At 44.6% G+C, this 25092-nt stretch overlaps 1 protein-coding gene across 1 annotated transcript in view; it reads left to right on the top strand.

Annotated features, from left to right (window-relative positions):
- Svil (supervillin) overlaps positions 1 to 25092 on the top strand; it is a 128056-nt gene that overhangs the window by 70231 nt on the left and 32733 nt on the right. The window contains exons 7-15 of the mRNA XM_051205737.1: positions 1927 to 1961; positions 2462 to 2523; positions 3157 to 3296; positions 4568 to 4663; positions 6289 to 6526; positions 6917 to 7493; positions 8270 to 8495; positions 15400 to 15520; positions 19581 to 19628. Coding sequence (XP_051061694.1) covers positions 1927 to 1961; positions 2462 to 2523; positions 3157 to 3296; positions 4568 to 4663; positions 6289 to 6526; positions 6917 to 7493; positions 8270 to 8495; positions 15400 to 15520; positions 19581 to 19628 — 1543 coding nt within the window. The remainder of the gene's footprint in view (positions 1 to 1926; positions 1962 to 2461; positions 2524 to 3156; positions 3297 to 4567; positions 4664 to 6288; positions 6527 to 6916; positions 7494 to 8269; positions 8496 to 15399; positions 15521 to 19580; positions 19629 to 25092) is intronic.

The following is a 25092-nucleotide window of genomic DNA, read 5'->3' as shown; positions in this document are numbered from 1 at the left end:
CCGCCAGGACCTGCGCATTTCCTGTCTATCCATTCAGAAAGCTCCGCCTTCGATAGGGTCACCAGCAAGGTAGTGAGCTCACTACGGCCAAGCCGAAGCTGTGTCCTGCCAGCTGACCCTGTTCATGCCGTAAAGCTGGTGACCGTGGACACGCCAGAAAGCACATCTGAATGCGATTGGGTAGATTCAACCACCCCAAGTGTCATAAAATCTACTACCTTGAAGATTCTAGAAGGTGGGTCAAGGGATGCTCCAGGGCTGAGTATTTGTGAATCAAAAGCCCCTGAAACTTTGGAGAGGAGCCCCAAACCACTCTTGGCCTTGCAAGATGACAGGCTGGTGAGAAGCCACGAAGACCCCCCTGATAATGAAGATTTAGATGAGTCCACTGTTCGCTCCATCGCTGCAGAACCTACAAGGGAACGGCGAATTCAACACCAGCCCACTCAGAGAACTGGCCGGAGTGAAATGGTTCTTTATGTTCAGAGTGGTCCTGTATACCAAGATGCCACATTGACCAGTCACACAAAAGAGGCCTCTCCAAAAAAGCGCAAAGTCCTGGCCCGCTCCCTGTCGGATTATACGGGTCCCCCCCAGCTCCAAGCCCCCAGACACAAGGATGCAGCCCTAAACCAGGAGCTGGAGCTGCAGAGTTCCAGGGCAGAAGGGCCTGGTGCAGAAGCTAGCATGCTGGACACCAGAGTCTCCGTCACCCAGCTCCGAAGTGTGTTTCTGGAGTCAGCCAGAGCCAGCAAGAAACCTGAACTGTAGGTGATGTTCCCAACATCCTTCCGATATGTCACTTGCACGTCTTTGGCAGACAATTCACTTCTCCACCCGTGGTGTGTCCTGTTAGCTTAGCTCACAAGTGTGTGCAGGGCAGAGTGTACAGGAAATGGCTCATACACTACCATTCTGCTTCTGCCTACTAATTGGGATCTGGAGGGTTGGGCCTCTGGAATGTTCCACCTGCAGATGTGATGCGCATGGTAGCAGCATGTAGAACCTAGCACTGTGTCTTTCACTGAGATGCATAAGCCTTTCCTCTGTTCTCTCTCTCTCTCTCTCTCTCTCTGTGTCTCTCCCTCTCCCTGTCCCTCTCCCTCTCCCCTTTTCTCTTCTTCTCCCTGTTTTGCACTCGATGTTTTGTGGTCCTAAAAGCCAATCCCGGGTTGAGAGATCAGCTGAAGGAATTGGCTTGCCCACCGAACGGGAGAGAGGGTCCCGGAAACCAAGGCGCTATCTTTCTCCTGGTGAAAATAGGAAAACTTCTGAGCGATTTAGAACTCAACCTATAACTTCAGCAGAGCGAAAGGAGTCGGATAGGTAGGCATGTGTGTATACTTGCAGCAACTCAAGCACTGGGGTTCTCACTACCCTGCTGGGCCTGATGCTCTTTGCATAGGATTCCAGGATTATTCCATCTCAGCCGTAAGGATACTTGTTTTATTTATGGAAATGTATTTCCAAAGAATGTCACTTGTTTCTACCTGATATCCTCTACAGTGTTGAACTGCCCACAGATCAGGTGAGGAGAAACACTTTTCTTCAGTCAGTACTTTCATTAAACCAGGCTCTGAATTGAGCATCCGCCATTGGGCATAAGGGATTTTATATTCATCTTATAAACAGCTCATGCTTTATATTTCCATGATATCTTTGTATGATGCCATCATATGCTAATGTATAGAAATCATAAGGTTCACCAGAAATGTGCCCTTAGTCCCACGTAATAACTTCTTGTCAGTACTTTTTCTTCACACAGTGTGCACCAGGCTGGGTTGTGTGTACATGCTCCACAGTGTCAGCTAACAACTGTCTGTGGTCCCAGCCAAGTCTTTAAGATAGTTCACTTGTAGCGTGTTTCAAGTGTAGCTGGTGTGCCTACCACTAATCATCGTCATTATCTGTTCCTGTCTCTCCTAGGTACCCTTCGGGTTCAGAGGTGCCAATGGTTGAGGGCAAGTATCTCTTTTCATGTTATTCCTCCACAACTTGTCCAGATTAGATTTAAGACCTAAGATTTGGGATTTTCAGGAGATGAAACCAGAGCCTATCAGGTTCTTGTTTTCTTCCAAAATGCCTTGCTGTGAACCCTAGGTGAAAATTTCAGATTAGCCTTCCACTAGAAATCAAGAGGCTTGTTCAGTGAGCAATAGGAAATAGCCACTGTGATTACAGAAGAGGATTTCACTGGTGACTGCAAGGCAGTCTGTTCCTAAGGTCCCTTCTTACATCCTCTTAGTCAGACTCTTACAAAAAACATCATCGTCTGGACACATTTTGGTTTGAATTGCGATGAGAAAGCATGAGCTCCTCGTGAGGTGAGACTTCTCATTTGTGAAGTCAGTTCACCTCCTCTTGGATTCGAGGGATTGCCAGGTCAGTCTTGAAAAGCATTTTAAAGAGGATGCCTGTGCTTTCAAATGATGGTCAATTTTTCTCTGGTGGTTTTTTACAGATGAAGAAAAGGTAGATGAACGGGCCAAGCTGAGTGTCGCTGCCAAGAGACTGCTTTTCAGGGTAAGGTGTGCCAGATGGTTTGCTTAGAAACCCTAATTCCTGCCGAGGAACTTCACACACTCCTGGGAGCTTCAGTGTCCTCCTGTCTTTCATACCTGTTGCTCTCTTCCTGTGCCTAGTTAGTCAGTGTCCCTTTACTGGAACAGAATAGCTGAGACTATCACATCTTCTAAAAAGGAAAAGTTTATCTTGGCACAGTACTTCAGAGGTTCTGCTCTACGATAGCCGGCCCGCCTGCTTTGGTCCTGTGATGAGGCAGTGCTCTCTCACAGGGGTGTCAGATGGTGGAGGAAGCTGCTCATCACCTGCTGGCAAGAACGTAAAAGAGAGGAAGTGGCAGGATTCTGGGATCTTTGGGGGTGGGGGTGGCCTTCCTCTCAGCCCCGCCTCTTCTGCTCCACCAGTAACAAGCTGGGGACTAAGGCTTTAACACAGACCATCTAGAACCAGGCTTCAGGGTCTGCTTTGACAGGTTTGGCCACCCAGCTGCTCCAGGCCGGAGTGTTCACTCTGATGGCAGGCAGGGTCCTCTCCTTGGTGTCCCTCCTATGGAGCCTTCAGAAGAGCAGCAATCACCTTGTTGTTGTTGTTTCTTTGAATTCACGGGGATTCTACGATGTTTTCTAACTGCAGGAAATGGAGAAATCATTTGATGAACACAACGTCCCAAAGAGACGTTCCAGAAACTCGGCTGTGGAGCAAAGGCTGCGCCGCCTACAGGACCGCTCTCACACCCAGCCCATCACCACGGAGGAAGTGGTCATCGCAGCCACGTGCGTCTCTGGGGAAGTTCTTAGCCTGGCCTGTGCTGACATATTTAAAGGGAGCCGTAGAGAGGAACATGTTTTATACTTATTTTTTGTTTTGATTTTTCTGCTGTTTAGCAGTAATGGGATGTAGTTCCTGGGGTTACCTCTGAAGCATTTATGCCCTTGTGTTTGATCTTGCACAACGAAAATATAAAACATGAAAGGGGGTGAACTATAGTGAACCCCAGCTTCATGGCTATCAGCCCCTAGGTAGTCTGTCTCCAAATGCATTATCTTCAACCACATCCCAGACATTTCAGCCTTAAATATTTTAGTGCATACCTCTAAGAGATAAGCATTTGTGTTGTTTTTTAAACCATCACCAAAGTGTCTAAAAACTAATTGGCAGTTGAACACTTTGCAAACCACAGGAGGCCTGCATTTGGGCAGTTTGCTCAGGTGTGCTCAAATTGCCTTGACTGGTTCATACAAAGTTAACAGCTCCAGACAACTGAGACTACTTATTTGTTTTGAAAAAACATTTCTGTGGGGTGTTGACATCCCCAAGAACCTCTGTCTGCAGGCTTGCTATTGGAACCTGCTGTGAGGTTGCCAGCCTTCACTTTGATTGTAACAATCCTGGGGTTCACACCCTCTGTGCATGCTGGACAAGTGCTCTACCACCCAGCTACATCCCAGCCTAGGCTCGTTGTTTTCTCCTAGGCTCGTTGTTTTCTCGATATGTTCATAGACAGGCACATCTATCTACTGGCATATCCATTGGTTTAAAAAGTAATTTCTTGGACTGGCTGGTAAACACTGTGAAACAGCCATCCGTGTGGAAGCAAAGCAATCAGGGAGGGGGAAGTAATGGGCTGGCATGGCTCAGTGGGTCTACTTTGATGAGTTTATTGATTGACAGGGCCACCGGTGCTTCTAAAAACTATACTGAGAAGACCATTCTAAACTGTGGCTGGAATCCCCTGACTGGCTGTGGTTGACACTAGCTTTTGAAATGACTTCGTTAAATGAGGCTGTTTGTTCTAAGTTGACTCCTTTTCAGTCCTACGCCTCTGCTTGTCCCATTTACTCTGGACAGCCTCTGCCTCTTGTTCCCTCTGTCTGTATTGCTTTCCCAAGTCCTTTTGTGATGTGTTTGCCCTCAAAGTGTTTAGCAAATATTTTTGGTAAAATATTTGGTTTTTGCATTTCTGGATTTGCAGCTATGCCTTCCTTAATGCCTCTTTTCTTCTCTCTCCTCATGAATGCTCCTCCTTTGGCCATTGCTTTTAAAGTGAACCTATCCCTGCTTCGTGTTCTGGGGTCACCCACCCTGTAATGGCGAGACTTCCTAGCCCCACTGTAGCTAGAAGCACTGTGCAGCCTGCCAGGTACCGGACACACATAGCTGCATGTAGCACCCAGCGCCAAGGTGCTGGGCAGCAGATGCATCTGGAAGCCTTGAATGCCTTTCATTTGTTTGACAAACAAGTCAGTGCAGTGAGTGTCCCTGAAATGTTTGATGTTTTGTCCTGTCATAGTGCGAGGTACCGTTAATTTCATGACTGTGTGAGAAACTTGAAGTCCATCTGCCTGCTTCCTGTGTTGATACTAGGATCATACTAACTCACTTATGCATCTTTTTTAACATAAAATCTTTAGTTTTCTTCTAAAACACTTACAGTTAAAGACTAATTTAAAAATGGAGCATTAACATGGATATTGAAATGTTGATAAGATCTAATTATTTTTGAATATGTATACTCATAAATCCATACTAAAACCAAATACTCCTTTTTACTAATTTGAAGACAGGAGAGGCAGTGCCATTAGATTTAAGGACTGGTTGTAGACACAATGGGATTCAGCTTTAAATTGTGGTGTTTTTAAAAATTATGTTCTTAAACCACATAAATATCCCCTTTGTCTTAACTGTGATGAGCCAAAACACACAAGCTAAAAGTAAGACTCAGAGATGTAACATAACAGAGCTAAAGTAAACTGGCGTAATCCAAAAGCAGGGCTGTCTTGAGAAAGATTTTTTTTTGGCCCTCTCAGTTTGTACTCTTGAATCCCTGGAAGGTTCCAGTCCTCAGGCAACCTCGCTCGCTCACCCTCTCGTTCACTGCCCTCATGATATATCTGGAGACAGAGACTGGCCTCTGGTCTAGGACTGCCTGGGGTCAGTGATTAATGGAGTAAAGGCTGAGTACCCTTAGTAGAAGGGAGTGTTGCCGAGGCAGAGTCAATATTGTCTTGGAGACCTTCTGGGATTCGGGCTGATCTCCTGGGCTGGAAGCCTCCTCTCCCTAATGAGTGGAAGCTATTGTTACTACTATTGTTGTTGTTGTTTTGTGGGACTGAGTATTGAACCCAGGGCTTTGCACAAGCTAAGCAGGAGCTTTACTACCACTGCTCTGCCTCTGTAGTCCCAGTCAGGGTTTGGGGGATGTTTAATAACTTGAAATTAAATGTAAGTAACTTCTGAAATTGGTAGAAACCTTGGAGAGAAGTATATTTAAAAACCACACATTTGGCAAACAAACCCCTACTTTGCAGAGTATGTCTCGGTCAGGAGACCATATTGTTCCTAACCATTCAAAATGAGGGTACCACCTCCCCAGCTGCATCTGTAGAGGATGTTTGACCCAGGTAATGACTTTCTGTCTTTACCTTTAGTCCCTATGATAGGAACCATCTGAGATTTCTCTGTAGGAAGCTAGATCCAGGCTGACATTGGTTCCTTCAACAGGAAATTTCCTTTATAGAAATGATTCAGAGCTAAAGGTCTGCCTGTCCTAGAACTGGTGGTGCTGGTATTCCAAGCTGACCCTGCTTGCTTCTCACTGTCTTGTTTACTAGCTAAACAGTTGCCTGCCCCTCTCCCAATTCCATATAGGGAAAACCAACCCTTTCCAAAAAATAAGTGACATTCTTAGGACAGTTAACAAATGAATTATAGTGGGCTTTTGTCTGCTTTTGTCTAGATGACTGAATTTTCCTTCCCTCCCTCTAGGTTACAGGCTCACCAAAAGGCTTTAGCCAGGGGCCAGGCAAATGAGGGCAGAGAGTCTGCTGAACCAGGCGAACCTGATTCCTCCACTCTGAGCTTAGCAGAGAAATTGGCCTTGTTTAACAAATTGTCCCAGCCAGTCTCCAAAGCCATTTCCACCAGAAACAGAATAGATGTGCGACAGAGAAGGATGAACGCAAGGTATCAAACTCAGCCGGTCACACTTGGAGAGGTGGAACAGGTGAGTGTGTGAGATCCAACTCTAGTGTGAGGTGTGTGTGTGTGTGTGTGTGTGTGTGTGTGTGTGTGTGTGTGTGTGTGTGTGTGTGTGTGTGTGTGTTATCTGAATACAGCACCACAGTACTGCTTTTGGGACAGGGTCAATAGGTGAACTTATACGTGACTTTACCTTCTTATCCCTAGGGAAGAACCATACCCAAGTTTGCTTTTCTTGTTGTTTTCATAACTTGCTTGGAATGAGTCCATTTTGGAAGGGGCAAGCTGCTTCCCCGGAAGGTTTGTTTGTGATTAGGTTTTCCAGTAAGATGAATTGGGAAGCTGTGCTACAGGTGTATTATGCCCACCCGTGCCAGTTCCCAGATGATGATGCCCCTAAACTGTATCCTTCCAGGTGCAGAGTGGGAAGCTCATCTCTTTCTCCCCCACTGTGAACACATCTGTTTCTACCATGGCCTCTGCAGTTGCTCCAACATATGCAGGGGACCTTCGGACGAAGCCGTCTGCTGACGATGGTGCGAGTACCACTGACTATAAGTTTCCTTCTCCCGTGGAAAATGCAGACTCTCCAGTAAAAAGCATTCTGAAACCACAAGCCTGGCGGCCTTTGGCAGAGCCCAGTGGGAGCAAAGGAATGCTGGGGGAGTCTGGAGAGACAGAAAGCAAGAGCACTCTGACTGCGGTAGACAGTGCTGTTCAATCATACAGAGCCTTTGAGGAGGAAGCCGAGCCCTCCTACCCCATCCTTGGCAAAGTCAGAGAGAGCGATGGCCAGAAGGAGCCTAAGCACGCCATTCTAAGGAGGGGAAGCTTAGAACTAGGTAATCCTCCTGTCTGTCACCTTGACGATGAGCTGAAGGAATCTTCCACTGCTAAAAGCAGTTTGCAAGAGAATCTAGACCTGAAGGACAAGCAGACCTCAGAGGAGGACGTAGATGTGGAGACTGTCATGAGAAAGTTCTCACTCAAAGGTAAGGTCATGCGGCTTCTGGCTTCCTAAGGGTTCTGTGGTCTGATGGACTTGCTGTGTGTGGTCCTGTTGGTTCCTGTTCACTACACCAAGAGAGGGTTTATCACTAGAATGGATCGAAGTTCAGTGAGTCATCCTCCTCTCCCCAGACCTCTCTTCTCCTTGAACCTGATGCAGTCAGTGAACTGACAGTCTACAACAGCAAATTGGCTGCAGCTCTTAAGAGCCCTTGATAAGGGTTTCGGGTAACCGGTGACATTAACTCACACAGTAGCCTTCTGAGCTCCTTAGCTGGCTGGCCCCTTTTATTAAGTTGATGGCACAAAAATCCTGCACCCAGGCAGCACAGGGATTAAGGACTTGAACCAGTATGCTTTCCAGACTCTGCATGCATTCTGACCATACAGTTTGGTGCCTGGTGTAGACCAGGCAGCTTCCATTCACACACCTTGATAGCATGTATGCTGAGATGGGCTTGGGTTGTAAGTGCAATGCACTAGAAATGAGGAGTACTGTATAAGAGAGGTCAATTCCATTGTGCAACACAGCTTACACAAGCTAGCTGTTTCTCTCAGCAAGTTGCACTACAAATCTTCATGAACCTCAATGGCCTGGGTAGCCTGCCATGAACCCACAGTCTGATTTGGGTGTGCAGCTGGAAAGATGCTTTCTGGGGGAGTGATACTGACTCGGGTGCTGCTGCACTGTGGGGCCGTGAACAGCTGGGAAGGTGCTTGCTGGGGGAGTGATGCTGACTGTGCTCACTCTCTTCTCCAGCAGCAGAGTTTGGAGAGCCTTCTTCTGAGCAGACAGAGCTGGCTTCTGGGAAAGCATCTATTCAGACGGCAACCTCAGGGTCCTGGAAGCAGCAGGATTCCTCTGAACAGCTAGCAGAGAAGCTCTTCAAGAACCCCTGTGCCATGTTTGCTACAGGAGAGGTCAAAGTGCCAGTGGGAGAGACTTTCCTGGATTCACCCAGCAAAACCATGTCAATCAAAGAAAGGTAAGTAAGCCCCTCTGGTGATTGACAGGCAGTATTGGGGAGGGATACAGACTTGCTGCACCAGGATGCAGGATGCTAGGACAACCCCAGGAAGCCAAGGCATATGTACATGAGTGACACCTAATTTAGCAAAGTTGAGAGATGTCCAGTCCAGACTTGGGAGGAGAATGAACAGGGATACATCATTTGTCTGTGGTCCCTGTTTCTTATTTCATATCCAGTTCTCTGGGAGCTTAGATCTCTCCTGTTTCTCCTACAGAAACACAGTTTCAAACTGCAGATCCAATCATCCTCTGACTGCCTAGGTTAAATAAATAAAGGACAAAATAGATTCACATAGGAGATCTTTGAGATTAGAATCTAAGTTTGGTATGTTTTACAGGAAATAAGATGAATTACTTTTTTTCTAATTTTTTTCTTATATTTACTTGTGTGTGTGTTTGCATGTGTGTGTATGTGTCTGTGTGTGTGTGTGTACTTACATGTGTGCCACAGATTATGCATGGAAGTCAGTGGACAACTTGCAGAAATCACTTCTTCCCTTCCATTATGTAGGTTCTGGGATTGAGCTCAGGTTGCTGGGCTTGACACCAGGCACCTTTACTGGCTAAGCCATTCCATCAGGCAACATTTAGAAACTTTTTCCTTCCTCCCTCCCTCTCTCCCTCCCTCCCTCCCTTCCTTCCTTCTCACCCTCTCTCCTCTCCTTCCTCCCGTCCCTGCATCCTCCTTCCTTCCCTCACTCCCATGCAGAGATCTCACCCAGGGTCTTGTACCCACTAGGCAAGCATGTTACCACTGAGCTGCAACTCCAGCCCTGAAATTTTATAGGCTTTAGCTGTGGGGTTTCTTGATTCACCTGCTTGTTTTCAGTGAGTCCTGTTTCATCTGTCTCTTTCTCTGAGTTTTACCCTGAGGGCACACTGCTCTGTTTAAAGCTGAACGACTGTGGAGCACAGCCTTTTAACCGGGCCTTGTGGTGAAGTTAAAAGATACCTGTGGGGCTTCAGTGAACTGTCTGGAATGAGTCCACATGTGGGGTAAAGGTAGCATGCACCTATCACCTAGGCAGAGCCAAAATCTCTCAGAGAGGTTCCTGTTCAAAATCCTGTCAGGAATGCTTGCTAAATGTTCAGCGCCTTCATTTCATTGTTAACATATGCTTTTTTAAAGGTCAATGTCCCTTAATTTAGCAATTACGTTTGCTATCATAAACTATATCTATATGATATGTCTCACCCATCTATAGGAACTATCTCTCCTGTGCCTTGATGGTACTTTTGTGTGTGCATCCCTGAATATACCTACGTGTCTGCCTTTACCATTCACATGAGACGGTCCCCAGAGTGAGGGCTCTGATCCTTCTCTTTGTTAAATGTGAAGCTTGACCTATTGAGAATAGGGGCATAGGGCTGGAGAGATGGCTTAGCCGTTAAAGACTAGGCTCACAACCAAAAATGTAAGACAATAGGTGTTGTTCAAACATTTATTTGGACATTGCTTTTCTTTCCTGGGGTGACATATAAAATTCTAGATCTTTCAAACCTTACTTAACCCAGCTATTCTGCCTGCCTTGACTTACCACAGGAGGGACTTAGTTCCAGCACCCTCAGAACTGCATGTTAACTACACTTGGCAAGATCACAATCCCTGGGCTCAGGCAGCACTCCTGACTCCATCTTCTAAGAGCCTGGAACTTAGAGTCACTGTGTCATTATGCCCAGTTCTGCTCACACATTCTTTACTTGATTTGCTTCAAATTACACTTTCCCCTTCAGATTCGAGAGTCTGCAGTGAGGAGCAGAGACTTTGTCATGAGTCCTGCTCACTGCTTGGGTCGCTCATGTACTAAGGACTGGGCTATGTCAAGTTCTGTGCTCTGAGTGCCCAACCATTGGTCCTCCGCACCCCACGCAGCCTATATCCATGCCCCCCCACAACAAACTCCGGGTTCAGACTTTGAGCTGGGAGATTTCAGGTATCAGTGAGCCCTCGGATTGCTGTAAGATAGAGAGGTCCCATCTCCATTTATCTGTCCCTGACTCAGCCTCTCAGGTCTGATGCTGCAAGGAATATCTACAGTTGAGTAATTTGAAAAGCAAAACAATATACTTTGGCTCACAGTTCTGGGAAAATTAAAGGCTAACTTTGGCAGCCACACCAGGGAAAGGGGCCTCATGACACCTTAGAACATGGAGGAAGGTCGGGCTGAGTCAGTCAGACCTTTCCTTTCTGTGACAACAACCTGGGAAACCCAGTTTGAAGGAGAAGAGATTTATGTTGGCTAGCCCTGATGCTCCTGCACACCCAGAGGCACAGAGCCAGCAGGAAGGGCATGGAGACAAAACACTGTCCCTGGGAACACTGCCAGTGACTACTTTTGCTCACTAGAAGCTCTCCCCCCCCGAAATATCTACCACCCCCAAAAAATGCCATTAAATCCTGAATCCACCAAGGGAGTCCTTGATGCGTTGAGGGAGGCTGACCCCTAGTGGTCCTACCAACTTTCAATGATTGACTCCCACTGTTAATTGGTCTTTTGAAGGACACATGGTATCTGCTTACAGAAGGGAACACCTATGCACAGAGCAGCAAAACTGCGAGGTGGCCATGCTTTGCAGGTAGCTCGTTTGTAACTGATCCAGCGTGCAGGGCATAAACTCACTCCCAGGAAAAAAGGATTAATCCCTTTGAGTATCTCTTCACCCACTGAAGGTCTGCTCAGGATACTGCCATGATGACAGAAGAGGCACACTGTACCCAAACTACAGCTACCTTCCACTTAATAGATGAGAAGGGCTGGAGGTCCAGCTGGCTGTAGAGTGCTTGGTTAGCATTTACAAGGTTCCAGGCCCCCAGTCTTCAGCACCAGAGAAGCTCAAATAAGTAAAAAGCAAGTGGTTGGGTAGATGGCTCAGCAGGTGAAGTCTTGTTGCTCATGTCTAAGGAACTGAGTTTGAGTCCCTGGCATGAATGTAGACGCTGGGATCAGGGGCACATGTCAGTCACCCCAGTGCTCACAAGGTAGGCAGACCCCAGGCTCACCTGCACACGACATGACATCAGGAGAAAAGAAAGAGATGTGAAAGAAAAGAAAAAGGAAACCTAACAAGGGGATAGAGCCAGGGCTCTGTGTGGAGCTCTTGTTTGGATGTACAAGGTCCCGGGTTCAGTCTTCAGCACTGATAAAAGCCAAATGCAGACAAGCTTATTATTTCTAATAGTTAACTCAGAACTGCATGTTAACTACACTTGGCAAGATCACAATCCCTGGGCTCAGGCAGCACTTCTGACTCCATCTTCTAAGAGCCTAGTTTCTCGTTAGCTAAGGCCAGGATCTAATGCAATTACTCATCAGCGCTGCTCAGTTCAGCTGAAGTTCAAGGGTGCCTTTATTTTTCTGAAAATAAGGTAAACATCTAAAGAGGAATTACAAATACCTTAGTTGACATGAGGGGCTTGTGGTCTGCCTGACCCTTGCTTGACCTATCCCTGTTGTGAGCCTGGAAAAACTTGTCCTCGTCCAGCAGGCTCTCCAGCCAGAATTCCTGTTGAAGAGCGTGGGCTGTGGCAAGAGTCATAGACACTCCCACGGAGGCCTGGTAAGCACATGTCCCGTTGGCCCCGGGCCAGGCCAATATTTTAGCAGGCTAATACTATGCCACTCACTGGGTATGGAGCTTCAGATGCCCCAGCTCTCCACATCACAGCCCACAAATAGCCCTCAGACTTGGCAGATGTTAAAAGTGCTGACAATTGTTGGCACTGCACAGGGGGGATTTATGTCATGTGTTGACCCAGACCTTAGCCCTTTGCAATGGTGATGAAGGGCTATGAGACTGTCGGAGTAGAGAACAAGACTAGAAAGATCCGCCACCCTCCACAGCTTGTCGAACACCAAATAGGAAATCGGAAGGGACGGGATAATGCACTCAGATTCACTGTGGGCTATTATGAAGTTATTCATCGTTTGTACTGTGGAAGTAAGGGCTGGGCCAAGTACCACGTGGGTTCAACTGAAGCAGTTTCTCCCATATTATTTTGGTTATTCTGGAGTCTTTGGAAGTTAAAGGAGCCAGCATATGGAGAAGCAAGTTTTCAGGGCCTTAGAATGGAATAGCTCTGTGGAAAGAAAGCATCCTGCAAAGGACTGGGAGAACATCACAAAAAAAAAAACTGGAAAGCTTTGCTCTTCCTGGCAGAGAAAGGCACTGTGTGTCTGCTTAGACCCACTTCTCATGGAAGGAAATGACTGGGACTCAGAGAGACAAGATTTAGAATTATACCTCCTCTCCCACCAAAATGCCAGAGGCCCTCGCTCAGAGAAACTTCAACTGTCTGCCCCTGGATTCCTGCGCCGTATGATGAGAACAAAAGATGCAGGTTCTTGAAAACATCTGTGCATGTCAGAAGAGCATAAGGAAGATGACAGTGATTTGAAATTCCACAGTTTGCTTTTTCTGAATTAGTCTCCTGTCCCTCAGAGCAGCCCTAAGGGGAACCATGCTTTTGTAGAGAGGCTGCTTGCTGGCAACATCGTCTATAACAGTCTCTGCTTCTGAGGTGAGGGTTTGCCTTCTGTATGTCATTTAGAATCCAGTCTGATTGAGGTGAAGGCCAAGAATGCGTGCTCTGGGTCAGAGGGAAAGCAAGAGAATAAATAACTGGTTCTGGGACAGTTTCCAGGGTAAGTGATATGTGGATGCCTTCTTCAGATGATGGCTCAGAAATGCCCCTCTTTGACAGAGCAAGGGCCTGGCATGCTCACTAGCTGGAAGTCTTATTCTCTGATGTTTTCAGATCTTACAGGCATGATTATTTCTTTTTAATAATTTGATTTTTTTGAAATTCTCTTTCTTATTGCAATAAATGGGCACATTGAAAATAATTGGGACAGGATAAATAATAGTCATTACCTAATATGAACTGAAATGAAAACATATGAAGAAATTCAGATTTTGTGTTCTAATACATGAAGTAGCCATGTTAGCATTGTAGAACTATAGAAGTTGAGTCTTAATGGCACCTTGTGTGAGCTGTGTGAGCCTGCATTAGATTGATAAGACAACTCATATGAGATTATAGAACTGGCCCTTTTGTGGTCTTATCTTCTGCCACAGAGAGATTAGAAAAGAAGGGAGAGATTGAAGAGGGGCTAGACCCGAAGTTCAAAGCTCTGCATCCTTTAGGAAGTTCTTCGGAGCTTGTTTACATATTTCATAGAGGGATAGAAAGTATAAAAGATGATTATGCATGCATTTGTAAAAATAATGAATCCTTGTTTAATATAGAATTCAGTTCCTTATTTGCTTAGCAAAAAACTCTTTTATCATATTCGGCTCACCAGTAGAGCATTTGCCTAGCATGCTTGGATTCTATCCAAGAAGCACCATCCAATGAGTGAATAAGCTTTTAGCACAGAGTGTAAGGCGTCCAACCTCCAATACAGATATTGAATAGAATCAGGAAATTTAGTACTTGGGGCCTTGGAGAGCCCCATGTTCAGCTAATGCATGACAAACAAGGCAAGGAGAATGGTATGCCTGGGTGAATGTGATAATGGCTATGCTAACCACTGTTGTCATTGGTGGGACCGAACCCCTGACAAGAAGCAACTGGGCAGAGCAGGGCATATAGTTCACCATGGTGAGGAAGACAGGGCAAAGGGAGCCGCCATCCATGGCAGCAAGAGCTTGGGGCATAGCTTGCTCATACTTTAGAAGAAGCAGGGAGCTTAAGCCAGTACTGAGGTCAGTCTATAAACCTCAAGCCCCATCCCTACAGCTCTGCTTCAGATCCAAAAGGTTCCACAGCCCCCCAAACAGCAGTAAAAGCTGAGGAGCAAGAGTTCAAATGCATGAGCCTGTGAGGGCATTCCATGTCCAAGCCACAACAATGGCCACACCCACGCTACGCCCTGGCAGCCACTGTTGTGGGTCATGTATTGTGGTCAAAGGCATATCTGGTCAGAAAGCACAGGGAATGGAGCCTCGTCGCCTCTTTTCTTCGTTGCCCCCAATCTTTGATGGTTTGAACACCATCCTCTGTGAGTCTCATAGGCCCTATTTGCCCTTTTTTCTGTCCCTCTCTGTCAAACTCACATGGCTGAGGCGTTTTCCTTCATGATAGCATATCTGTCTGAAATAGCCCCTTGTTCTGGGAAATGACTTTTCAGAGAGAACCAAATGTTCAAGCAGCTTTAGATAAACTCCTGCGGTGCCTGAGCTAAAGTGTGCTCCTAACAGTCTCTGTTAATGAGATTCTTTTTTTGGTATATTTTTTCCCTTGGAGAAAGTTGAACTAATAATTTTTAAATGGGTTTTTATAAGGTAGTGTTTTTGTGTAAGGACACACTGCAAAGACAGGGCTAATCTAAGCAGGGAAAGACCAGGGCTAAGAATCGAAGAGAGTGATGATATCATAGTTTGCCTTGAGTTGTGGTATGATACCAAGATGCCATTACTGTTTTTATTAGTGTATATTTATTGTACGAAGCAGGGTTCCATTATGAAATTTCCAGACATAAGTGTAAGTCACTTTGTTGGGAATTACCTCTGCTATTAAGCATGCCTGTTCTTTATGTTTTTAAGCCCTTTTTCCTCAGTGTTTTCTGCTTTCATCTTCAATTGTTATTTCACCCAGTGGCCAGAAGGGGTCACTAGAAGACATTTCACTGGGGAGAGTTCCTTTTTTTTCTCTTCCCTATCTCTCAGCATCAGGGCAAGAGGAAAACAAGAGTTGTATCCTCCTTTACTGGGGTGATGGAGCATCTTTTATCTGACAAGTCGATTTTCAACTTTTCTTTCCAACCAACTAAACATCTTTGGGACCGTCTTAGAAAAGAGGTTCTTGTAAGTCCCTAGAGCGTGGTGCTGAACTCTCCGTTGTTGTGTCTTCCTTCCAGGCTGGCGCTGTTGAAGAAGAGTGGCGAGGAAGACTGGAAGAACAGATTGATTCGGAAGCAGGAGTATGGCAAAGCCACCAGCGGCCTGCACATCCAGGAGGTAGAGCAGTCCCTGAGGAAGGTACCGTATCCACCTCACTAACGTCACACTTGTATGTCTTGGGATCAAGTGTATGTGGCCTAACGACCCCTGCTTTGTAGAACACTGGTGCTTCCTTGCCCATAGGAGACACAGTTTGTCACAAAGCTGCTAAAACTGGCCATGATGTCAAGGCTTGAGGCCGAGGATTGGTACCAGCACCACACATTTGCTTCAGCAAGCAAGTGCCTCAGTTCCCAAATGTGTTCCCAGTTAAATCTTAATGAAGTCTGGTGTTAGAATGTGATTAAAGTCTTTCAAATGAGACAGCAGCTCACCACAGTTTATAAGCTACATGTCAGACATGGGCTTAAATTTCTTATGTGGCGATTTAAGACCTAAGTATAAAAACTAAGGGCCTAACTGCAACCCATGAGAACTTTCTGCCTAATCGTAAGCCTGTTTCATGGTGATGAGGTATGGCTTTTATTTATTATATGAATTTCAACTAAATGAAGTTTCGTGTGCAGGCATTTCATATGTGGGCGTATCGATGACTTTTTGAACCACAAATGTAATGATCATCAGTCTTGGCCAGGTATTTCTTACTTCAGCCATGATGTCTTTGCCCACTGACTCTGTGAATATAAGTGCACTTGCTGGTTGAGGCAGAATGGCACACCTGAACCACACCCAACTATCCAACTTCTAGAATCTTCCAAAGTGTTCAGGTAGAAAACACACACATGTATACTAAGGTCCAGCTAGTGGATCACAGAGACTTCTAAAAGAGCTGTCTGAGCCAGGACAGGCACGTGCCTGTCCAGTGATTTCAGAGGCCAAGTCAGATGGATCACTTGGACCCCAGAAATTTGAGAGTAGCCCAGGCAACATAGTAAAAGATAATCTGGAAAATACAAAATAATAGCAATAAAAAGAGTAGCAGAGAGAAAAATTCTGAAGATGACCTTTGCATATTAAAAACATACATGAAAATGAGTGTGGCCACAGGACAGTGAGGTGAGGGTCCCAGAACATACAACACAGGACTTCTGTGTCCACACAGGCAGTACTGGAATGGCAATTTGAGTTTTCTGTTTTGAGACATCTAAATTATTGTTAAAGGTAATGACTGTGGACATGTGGTTCCTAATCATGTGTGTTCTAAGGTGTAAAATATATTTGCATTAATTTAGCCTGAGACGTACATAGTGTTGAAGACAATCCCAAAGAAAACATTTCTCAGACATTTTTAATGGTTTTAACTATACCTAGATATTAAATATATATGTAAAATTGAGATTTCAAGATGAAAGAAAAAACATAAGTCCCCCAAATACTTTATTCCCTGGCCTACAACTTTATTTCAAAGAATCTAAGGGCTGGCATGTAGCTTAGTGGTCAAGTGCTTGGCGTAGGATATACTAGGCCTTGCATTCCACCCCAAACACAACAAAAAGAGAACCTTGAAATGATTGGTCCAAAAATGACTTCAGTGTATACCTGAGTAGCGGAGCTATTAACTGTACATGATGTCACTTCCCAGTACAGTCGTTTGGAAAATTATCACCTACAGTTAGGCGAAAGCAAAAATGAAGCTCCACGTTTGATGGATTTCCAGGGACCATGCAGAAGTGCATCGTCTACTTAGGAGAGTGAGGGCTCATGTTATTCCCAGAACATGTGGCTAGAGGAAGGGTCTGGACTGCCTGGACACTTGGCTAATGTTCCTACAGGGACCCAGGCTACCCCTGCACTCACTTTTGGAATAGAAACCGCAGTGCTGGAAAGAGCAGGGCTCTAGGCTCAGCCTGCACCTGCATGTATAGAACCACCTTGGGCACGCTCAACTTCTACATCTGCAGCCATGGTGAACTCCCCGTTCTCAGGCTCTCAGTGGCCTGGTTCACTTTGGCCCAGACAATAAGCTCTTTGAAGTTAAAATAAGCAAGTCTATTTCAGGCTCTTGTCCCTCACGTGGGGAAATCTCAAGTTCTGAGAAGGTCAAGTGGTTTTCAGATGCCTCTGACAACACAGGAGTTCATTTCCTCACAAGGACTGCCAGTGTACTTAACCACACCATTTCACTGTGCTCAGATGAGGTAGGCACAGTGCCTTAAATCTGGTGATTCTTGAGATGCCCACCTAGGTATGCTTGAAAAGTTACTTCAAGGGCCTGTCTGAATGCCACCATGGAGAAGGGAAGAAGATGTTGGTGACAGCACAAGCAGACAAGAGCCTGTTGCCTACACTAGATTAGACTTGTTCATGGGTGGCTGCAGGACAGTAGGTACCACCACCATCTATTTTTACACCCAGGCACAAAACAGCTGGATGTCAATCACACCCCAGCTTCTGAATCCTCCAAATAGCACACATTTGTGTTACCAAACATTTTCTAGGCATGGTATTTGGTACACAGACAAGGGTTGCAGCTGTGAGGACACAGAAGAAACAAGCTTGAGGGAGGTCTCATTAAGTCATCTCTCCCATGAAGATCCATACAGTCCTGGCCAGGAAGCATGTCAGGAATTTAAATGTCCCAGAATGGTGGCACACACCGGCAGTCCCAGCATTCCACTCTAGTTCTGGGACAGGAGGTCTGCTTTGAGTTCAAGACCAATCTAAGCTACATAGTGAGTTTCAGAGTGAGTGATTACAGAGTGAGTATAAATAAGAAAAATAGAGGCCAGAGAGTTGGCACAGTCCTCAGTGCTCACATAAAAGCCACATCTGCTGAGTGCTTATCATCCCGTCACACTTGCTGGCCATCAAGTCTAGCAAATCATCAAGCTCCAGGTTCAGTGACTGACACTGTCTCAAAATAAAGGTAAAAAAGACACTGGAGAAAGACACCCAACATTGACCTCTGTATGTGCCCCCACACACACATACACACACACACACACACACACACACACACACACACACACCACAAAAACAAACTAAACTATTTCTATTAATGCCATATTGATAATTTAAAAATTTGAGTAAGACCTTAGATAATATAACTAGCAGGGCTGGAGAGATGGCTTAGTGGTTAAGAGCACTGACTGTTCCAGAAAATTCATATTCAATTCCCAGCACCCATGTGAGGGCTCACAACTATCTAAATAGCTTTGAAAGAAGTAAGAATTTTCCTTTCTGTTCTCAGATTCCAGCCCCAGGGAGCAGTTGTTCCTTTTCTAATTATGCTCCTCAAATATCAAGATTAATGAATTGACTCTTAGCACTGATTATTCCCAGCTACCCTCACTTCCCAGGGAAATCACTCAGGTCCCTTCCTTCTCCTCCTGTCCCCCACCATCCATGCCTGCCCTCTGTACTTGAGTTAGTGCAGGTCAAGGCAAGCAGACAAACATCTGGGCTTCAGGATACGGTACATGTACCTAGTGATAAGGGTCCGGAAGCATTAGGTGGTGGCACGAACTAGGTCCACACCTGGAGGGACATGTGCACTTAAGCAGGACCGGTTTCATGTCCATCAGGAGAAAGGAAAACAAAACAAGGTCTTAAGGACATGGCCTTCCAGGTATTTTCTTTCTAGCAAATTATAGTTCTTTATTGTCACCAACTAACTAAATCCCAGCTCAACTTGGGTCAGTCAACATTGCTGCAGGTAAAGTGACTCCCATGTCCTTTTAAAGGCAGTCATCCAGTTTCTGAGACTTTCTCCATGAAATAAAACCCACTGTAGATCTGGCTGTTTTCAGGTCTATATCTGTGTGTGAGTCCTAGGGGGCGATGGGGAAGGCGCTCTTTCTGCTCCTGCTCTGGTGAGGTCAGTTAAGACTGAGATCTCAGATGTCACCAGAAAAGGTCCTGAAGACTCAAGGAAGGGACCCCTGCTGGACTTGTCTGCCATAGCTAAGGAGGAAACAGCTTGATGGGGAAGAACAGTAGGGAAAGCAAGCTACTGGATGTCTGCTCACGGGTTGTCATCCTGCCCCTGAGGAATGAGATTGCTTGCTGTTCATTGCACTGGAATGTGAGCACATGCATGCTTTTGACTGACTGAACCCAGGCACAGAGTGATGGTGACACCCCAGCAGGCTGCTCCTTTTGGTCCTCTACAATGTCTCCCATTTGTTTTAACCTGTAGGAAGAAGGAGGATTTACAGATGATAATGCCATTTCTAATCTGCTTTGGGTAAGCCTGATTCTAATGCAGGTATCCTTCTGTAACTGAACATAATGGTTCCCCAGGTGGGTGCAAAATGTAGATACACAGCCAGGAGACAGAAGAGCAAAGAGAGGGGATTCTACCTGGAGAGCACTACAGAGAGCCCTCAGAGCCATGGGTTAGAAAGGGAAAGCCCATGACTTTTATTGGGAAAACTCAAATATTTATATGTATATTTGTGTGCTGATGCATTCCTGAGCACCCTGAGCATGCTTAGTAGTCCTATGTAGCATTGTATTTTTTAATAGCATGGGAGCATCTCAGTTAAGTGCAGGTCATCTGAACAGTCTCACAGTGACTATAATTTTGTCTGGTCCCTTGTGAAGTTCTCTGGAAACCTTATCTGAAACATAATAAACAAACAAACAAACAAGCAAGCAAACAAACAAATGTCTTTGAAGGAGTGATGCATCACAATCACTTAGAGGGGCAGAGGCTCACTCTGCCCACCCAAGCATAGGCGACTGACTGTCCCTACGGCAGCTAACATGTCTTCTAATGTCATAGCACCCATGGTGCCCCGTGCCTTCTCTGTTTGTTTTGGTTTTGTTTCTTTGTATTCCTAGGCAACATACAGCTTTCATCCAGTCAGGAAGCTGATCCTGTGTTCATAAATGATTTTTAAGCCATATTATGAAAATGCCATAAAGAAAGGAATCATTTATGTATTAAATGTTTTAGTAGTTAATACATAAATGTATTTGTGTATTACAGCAATCTGCCATTAGCTTATCAATTACCAAACAACCCTGGCTCAGGTGCATGCGCTGGGCTGTGAAGGATGTATGCTATTCAGCATTGACGCACTCAAAGGAAGAGTGTTCTTAGAAAGAGCCAAAATTGCAATGAGAAAATTAACTGTTAGACAATCCGTTATTTGCATCTCTTCTCCCCAACTCACTCCCCGCTCCCATACTCCAGTCCATCTTCCACTTTTACCTCTAATCCTCTTGCTTTGCCCTATAGGAACCTGTATTTGCTTCTACTTATTTTCCTGCTATGCCTTCTGCCCATAAATACCTGTCTTTTGTTTCTGTTAATCAGGTGAGGAAAAGCCTACACATGTTATGCCTCATTGCAATTTCTGAGTGGTAGGGAAGGCTTCATTTGTGAAAGAAGCAACTCTTCTGTGGCATTTCATTTGTCTGTGGAGAAAAGAGGGGAGATTGTGTGTATCTCTGTGTGTTCATGTGTATGTTTAACTTTTTCATATTTTTCAAAGTGGCTCAATCCATACTGCATCCTTCATTCCAAAATTTTAGGTGGATTCAATAGGATGAATTCCTTTCAAGGTCATAAAACTGGTATAAGGAAAAGGTTCACTTTTTTTATCTTTTAACATTTCAGTCCTAAGGCAGATGCCCAGAAAACACCAGAGTAACTATGGTTCAAGCTTGTGCGGTGCTTTCTTGCCAAGCTCACTGTTGGCAGCAAGTACTCGGGCTGATCCATGATGCCTACCGCTACACTGGCTACAGGATGGTGGTGTCCCTCCCTGAACATCGTTTGGGCCTCCCTGACCATCATTTTCAACCCCCTGATTTTGATAACTGCTGATCTTAATGTTTCTATAGAGCTGGAAACAGGCAGTTTCACTTGGCCCTGGGCCTTTTTGTACCTTGATAGATCATTTCTCTTCAGTGTTACATGTGTCTGCATGGACTAAGCCTATTTAGGCATTTGCCTACTCGTTGGCATCTCAGTTGTGAGTAAAGCAACTATAACAAAAGTTCACATGCAGCCTGTCTTAAGACACAAACTTTAGTATTTAGGTATTAAAGGATGCGATTGAAGAATCCTACAGTAAGAGCATACTTGATTTCATAGGAAACTTCCAGCTATTTCACAGTGGCTATATCATTTCACATTCCTCCAACTTCCAATGGAGATTTCTGTTGCTCAATGTCTATACCAACATCTAATGTTATTGTCTTAGATTTTGGCCATTCCAAAAAATATATCATAGGGTCTCATTTTAGTATGTAAGTTTCTTACAGTCTTTCACATTGAATATATTGTCATATGCTTATTTTCTACCCATATATCTTCTTTGGTAGTTTATCTATATAGATGGTTGTCCCATTTGTTTCCCAATCGTTCAGTTTTTAAAACCCTTTGTGTATCTTGGATGACAGTCCTATGGTACACGCTTTACAAATATTCCCTCCCACCCTGTGTTTTGTCTTCTCATTCTCCTGACAGGATCTTTCATGGAACAGTTTATTAATCTCAGTAAAACCAGACTGCCAGCTAGTTATTTCATGAAACATGCCTTTGGTATTCTACCTGAAAAATAATTATATCCAGGCTGGGAACTAGTACACATAAGGACATAGGTTTGATCTCAGTAGTGAGGTGAGACAGGGCAGCGTAGGGTTATGTGTGTGATTAAGTTCCTGTCTAGATGTTCTCCTATTATCTTCTGAGAGTTTTATAGTTGCACATTTCTATGAACCACTTGGAGTTAGTTTGGGGGAATTATGAATGATCTAACCTAGGTTTATTTTTGTTTTGCATATAAGCAAATATGCAAATATTCCAGTACATGGCTTCTTAAGAATACTCTATTCTAGCTGGGCGTTGGTGGCACATGCCTTTAATCCTAGCACTCGTGAGGCAGAGTCAGGAGAATCTTTGTGAGTTCAAAGCCAGCCTGGTCTACAGAGCGAGTTCCAGGACAGGCTCAAATAATACAGAGAAACCTTATCTCAAAAAAACCAAAACAACAACAACAACACCTCTGTTGTCCATTGTATTGCCTTTACTCCTTTCTTTCTCAAAGTTCAGTCAGGTGTGGGCATGTGGGGTTGGTTCTGGGCTTCCTATCCTCTTCTGTTGACATCATCCTGTCCCGATCACTATAGCTTCACGAATCTTAAAGTCGAGTTTTCCACCTTCATTCTTCTTCAGTTTCTGTGGCCTGGCCTAAAGCTTTTGCTTCTCCATATAAATTCAAGGTCAGGATAAGTTTGCCCATTTTTAAAAGATCCTACTGAGATTTTTACTGGGACTGCATTGGATTTATAGATCATCAAATTGGTGAGAACTGAGCTGAACATCTATCTACAAACATGGGATATCTCCCATGAATTTTTTACGTTCAAAGAAAACTAACATTTACCAAAAGCATTTTATGTTTTATGACCTCAAACTTTAGAACATCTAAAACAACACATTTTAACTTCTTAACAGTTTACCCAGCTAAACATGTGTTAACTTGGTTATGGTTTATCAGTGGTCCTAGTGATCAGGGAAGTCCCTTACTTGGCGCCAGTGGTGGCACTGTCTTCATGTCCCCTGATACAAGAGAAAGAGAAGGAAACAGTGTGTCTGAACAGTTTCTGTGAGGCATTGTGGATCCCTGGCTTCCTTGCCTACACCAAGGCTGTCAAGAGTAAGGTGCTGTTCTATCCTTCAGAAGCCCCCAGCCGGCTATAGGACCAGACTAAAATCACTTTAAATTATAGACTCTGGGATTCTTCATCGTCTCCAATTTGAGATCATGTGACACTGTATGCGAACATGTGTCAAAAGCTTTGTTGGGGAAGGCAAAGCTAAATTCTTTACCATTGCACAGAATTCTGTGGTTTGACCCTATCTCTATTACTTAGCATATTCTTCTATCATTTCTGCTATTTTACCTTACATTTATTCAATGTAAGATAAAGACTTAAAAGCCAGATTACAATAGCTCTTCCTATGAAACTCACTAACTGTGTAGGAAGTTTGCCTTTTAATTTGCTGCTAGCCATAATGGTACCTGAGCTGTGCTCTGCTGTCTTGTCTCATCCCTGTGGGTGAAATGTGGGGACTTGCTGTGATTTCCCAAGAGCTTGGAGAAAAACAAACTGATCCGCAGCATCCTGGTAACCTGGAAACTGACGCTCCTTGTGTGTCTGTGCATCCTTTCTTCCCTGTTTCACTTTCTCCTTCACCCTCCTCCCGCATCCTCGTTCTCATTCCCTCTGCTTCGATCCCATATTGATGGTATCTGTATTTGAAAGACTGACTTATAGATGAGGTAGGTCCTTCTGCCCGTATTCTGCCTCTCTCACACTATTCCAGGCTCCTAAGCACCCGACTGCTAACCCAGGAACAAGACACAGAATTCAACAGAATCAAACAAGAAAAGAAAAATGTAGATAATAATTAATGATGTTTCAAACGGAAAAAAGAAAGAGACAAAAGTAGTTGGGATGTTTTTCATACTTTGAGCGTTTCACACCTTAGGGTGGATTTTATAGGCTTCTCGGGGAATACACAACTGCATATTCATTACTCCTTCTAGAGCCTTGTAAGGTCAAGGGGCATGGACTAGAGTTTCCCAAGCCAACCATGCCAACTAGTCAAGTTATGTAGAAATTTCCAGCAAAAGAAAAACTTCTATATTTAATACTCGCATACGGAAATAAGAAAATGTTGCTTCTGGAAGCTTTGGACTGAGTTGCTTCATCTCGAGCTCAGAACTTTCTTCTACCATAAAGACATTTTAGGTGTTTTGAGGAGAGTTAAGCTGTTGCTGATCTGAGCATTTTCTCGGTCATTAACTGAAGCAAATTACCCACCTTTCTCTTTGGAGAAACTGTGAGCTCACCGTAGAGAAAAGAACCAATGTTAAAGGCATTCTGGATGTTTTTAGAAATACTTTTAGCCAACTGCACTACTGGTTTAATTAAACTTTACTCTGGACACTTCCTTTTCAAGCAAACTTATTCTCTCAAGTGTCATTGCATCTTTCTGCCAAGACAACCTCACAGTTTATTTAGTAAAATTACATAGCTCAAGCACTCTTTGAAATTAGGGTCATCTTGTCAGTCCCGAGTGAAAAGATTTTAAATGTTTTTGCCTTTGTTTTTAATTCTTAATATATTTCATATCGGCAATAGGTAAAACTTTAGAAACGTTTCCATAATAGGCAGGGTACTCTGCTATACCCTTTCCTGACCCACTGATTTCTGATATTCACTCTTCTGTCTACCTCTCTCCTAGTCCCCTCTCCCATTCCATGTATGACTGTGTGAGCATGTGCCTGTGTCTCCGTGACTGTCCTCATCTGTTTGTCAGTCTGTATGGCTGTATGTATGAGTGTGTGTGTGTGTGTGTGTGTGTGACTGTGATTGTGTTTGTGTGTGTGTATGACTGTGTATGAATGTGTATGTTACGTGTATCTGTGTATGTGGCTATGTATATGGATGTGTTTGACTGTGTGTGTCTAATTTTATCTTTCCTTCCCAAACCAAGCACAACAAGTTTGAGTAATAGGGAGACCTGCTCCATTTAGTAGTTCTTATGTACTTCCTAAAGGCAAGGGTGTTTTCCCCCATGACCACGACATAGTGATGCTATGATCAAGACAAGAGACCTGACATTGGCATCATGTTTACCAAACCCACATCTGTATTTGAATTGTGTCAATTTCCCCCAATAATAT

Source organism: Phodopus roborovskii, unplaced genomic scaffold (genome assembly GCF_943737965.1).
Source record: "Phodopus roborovskii unplaced genomic scaffold, PHOROB, whole genome shotgun sequence".
Lineage (NCBI taxonomy): Eukaryota > Metazoa > Chordata > Mammalia > Rodentia > Cricetidae > Phodopus > Phodopus roborovskii.
This window is presented reverse-complemented; position numbering and strand designations above follow the sequence as displayed.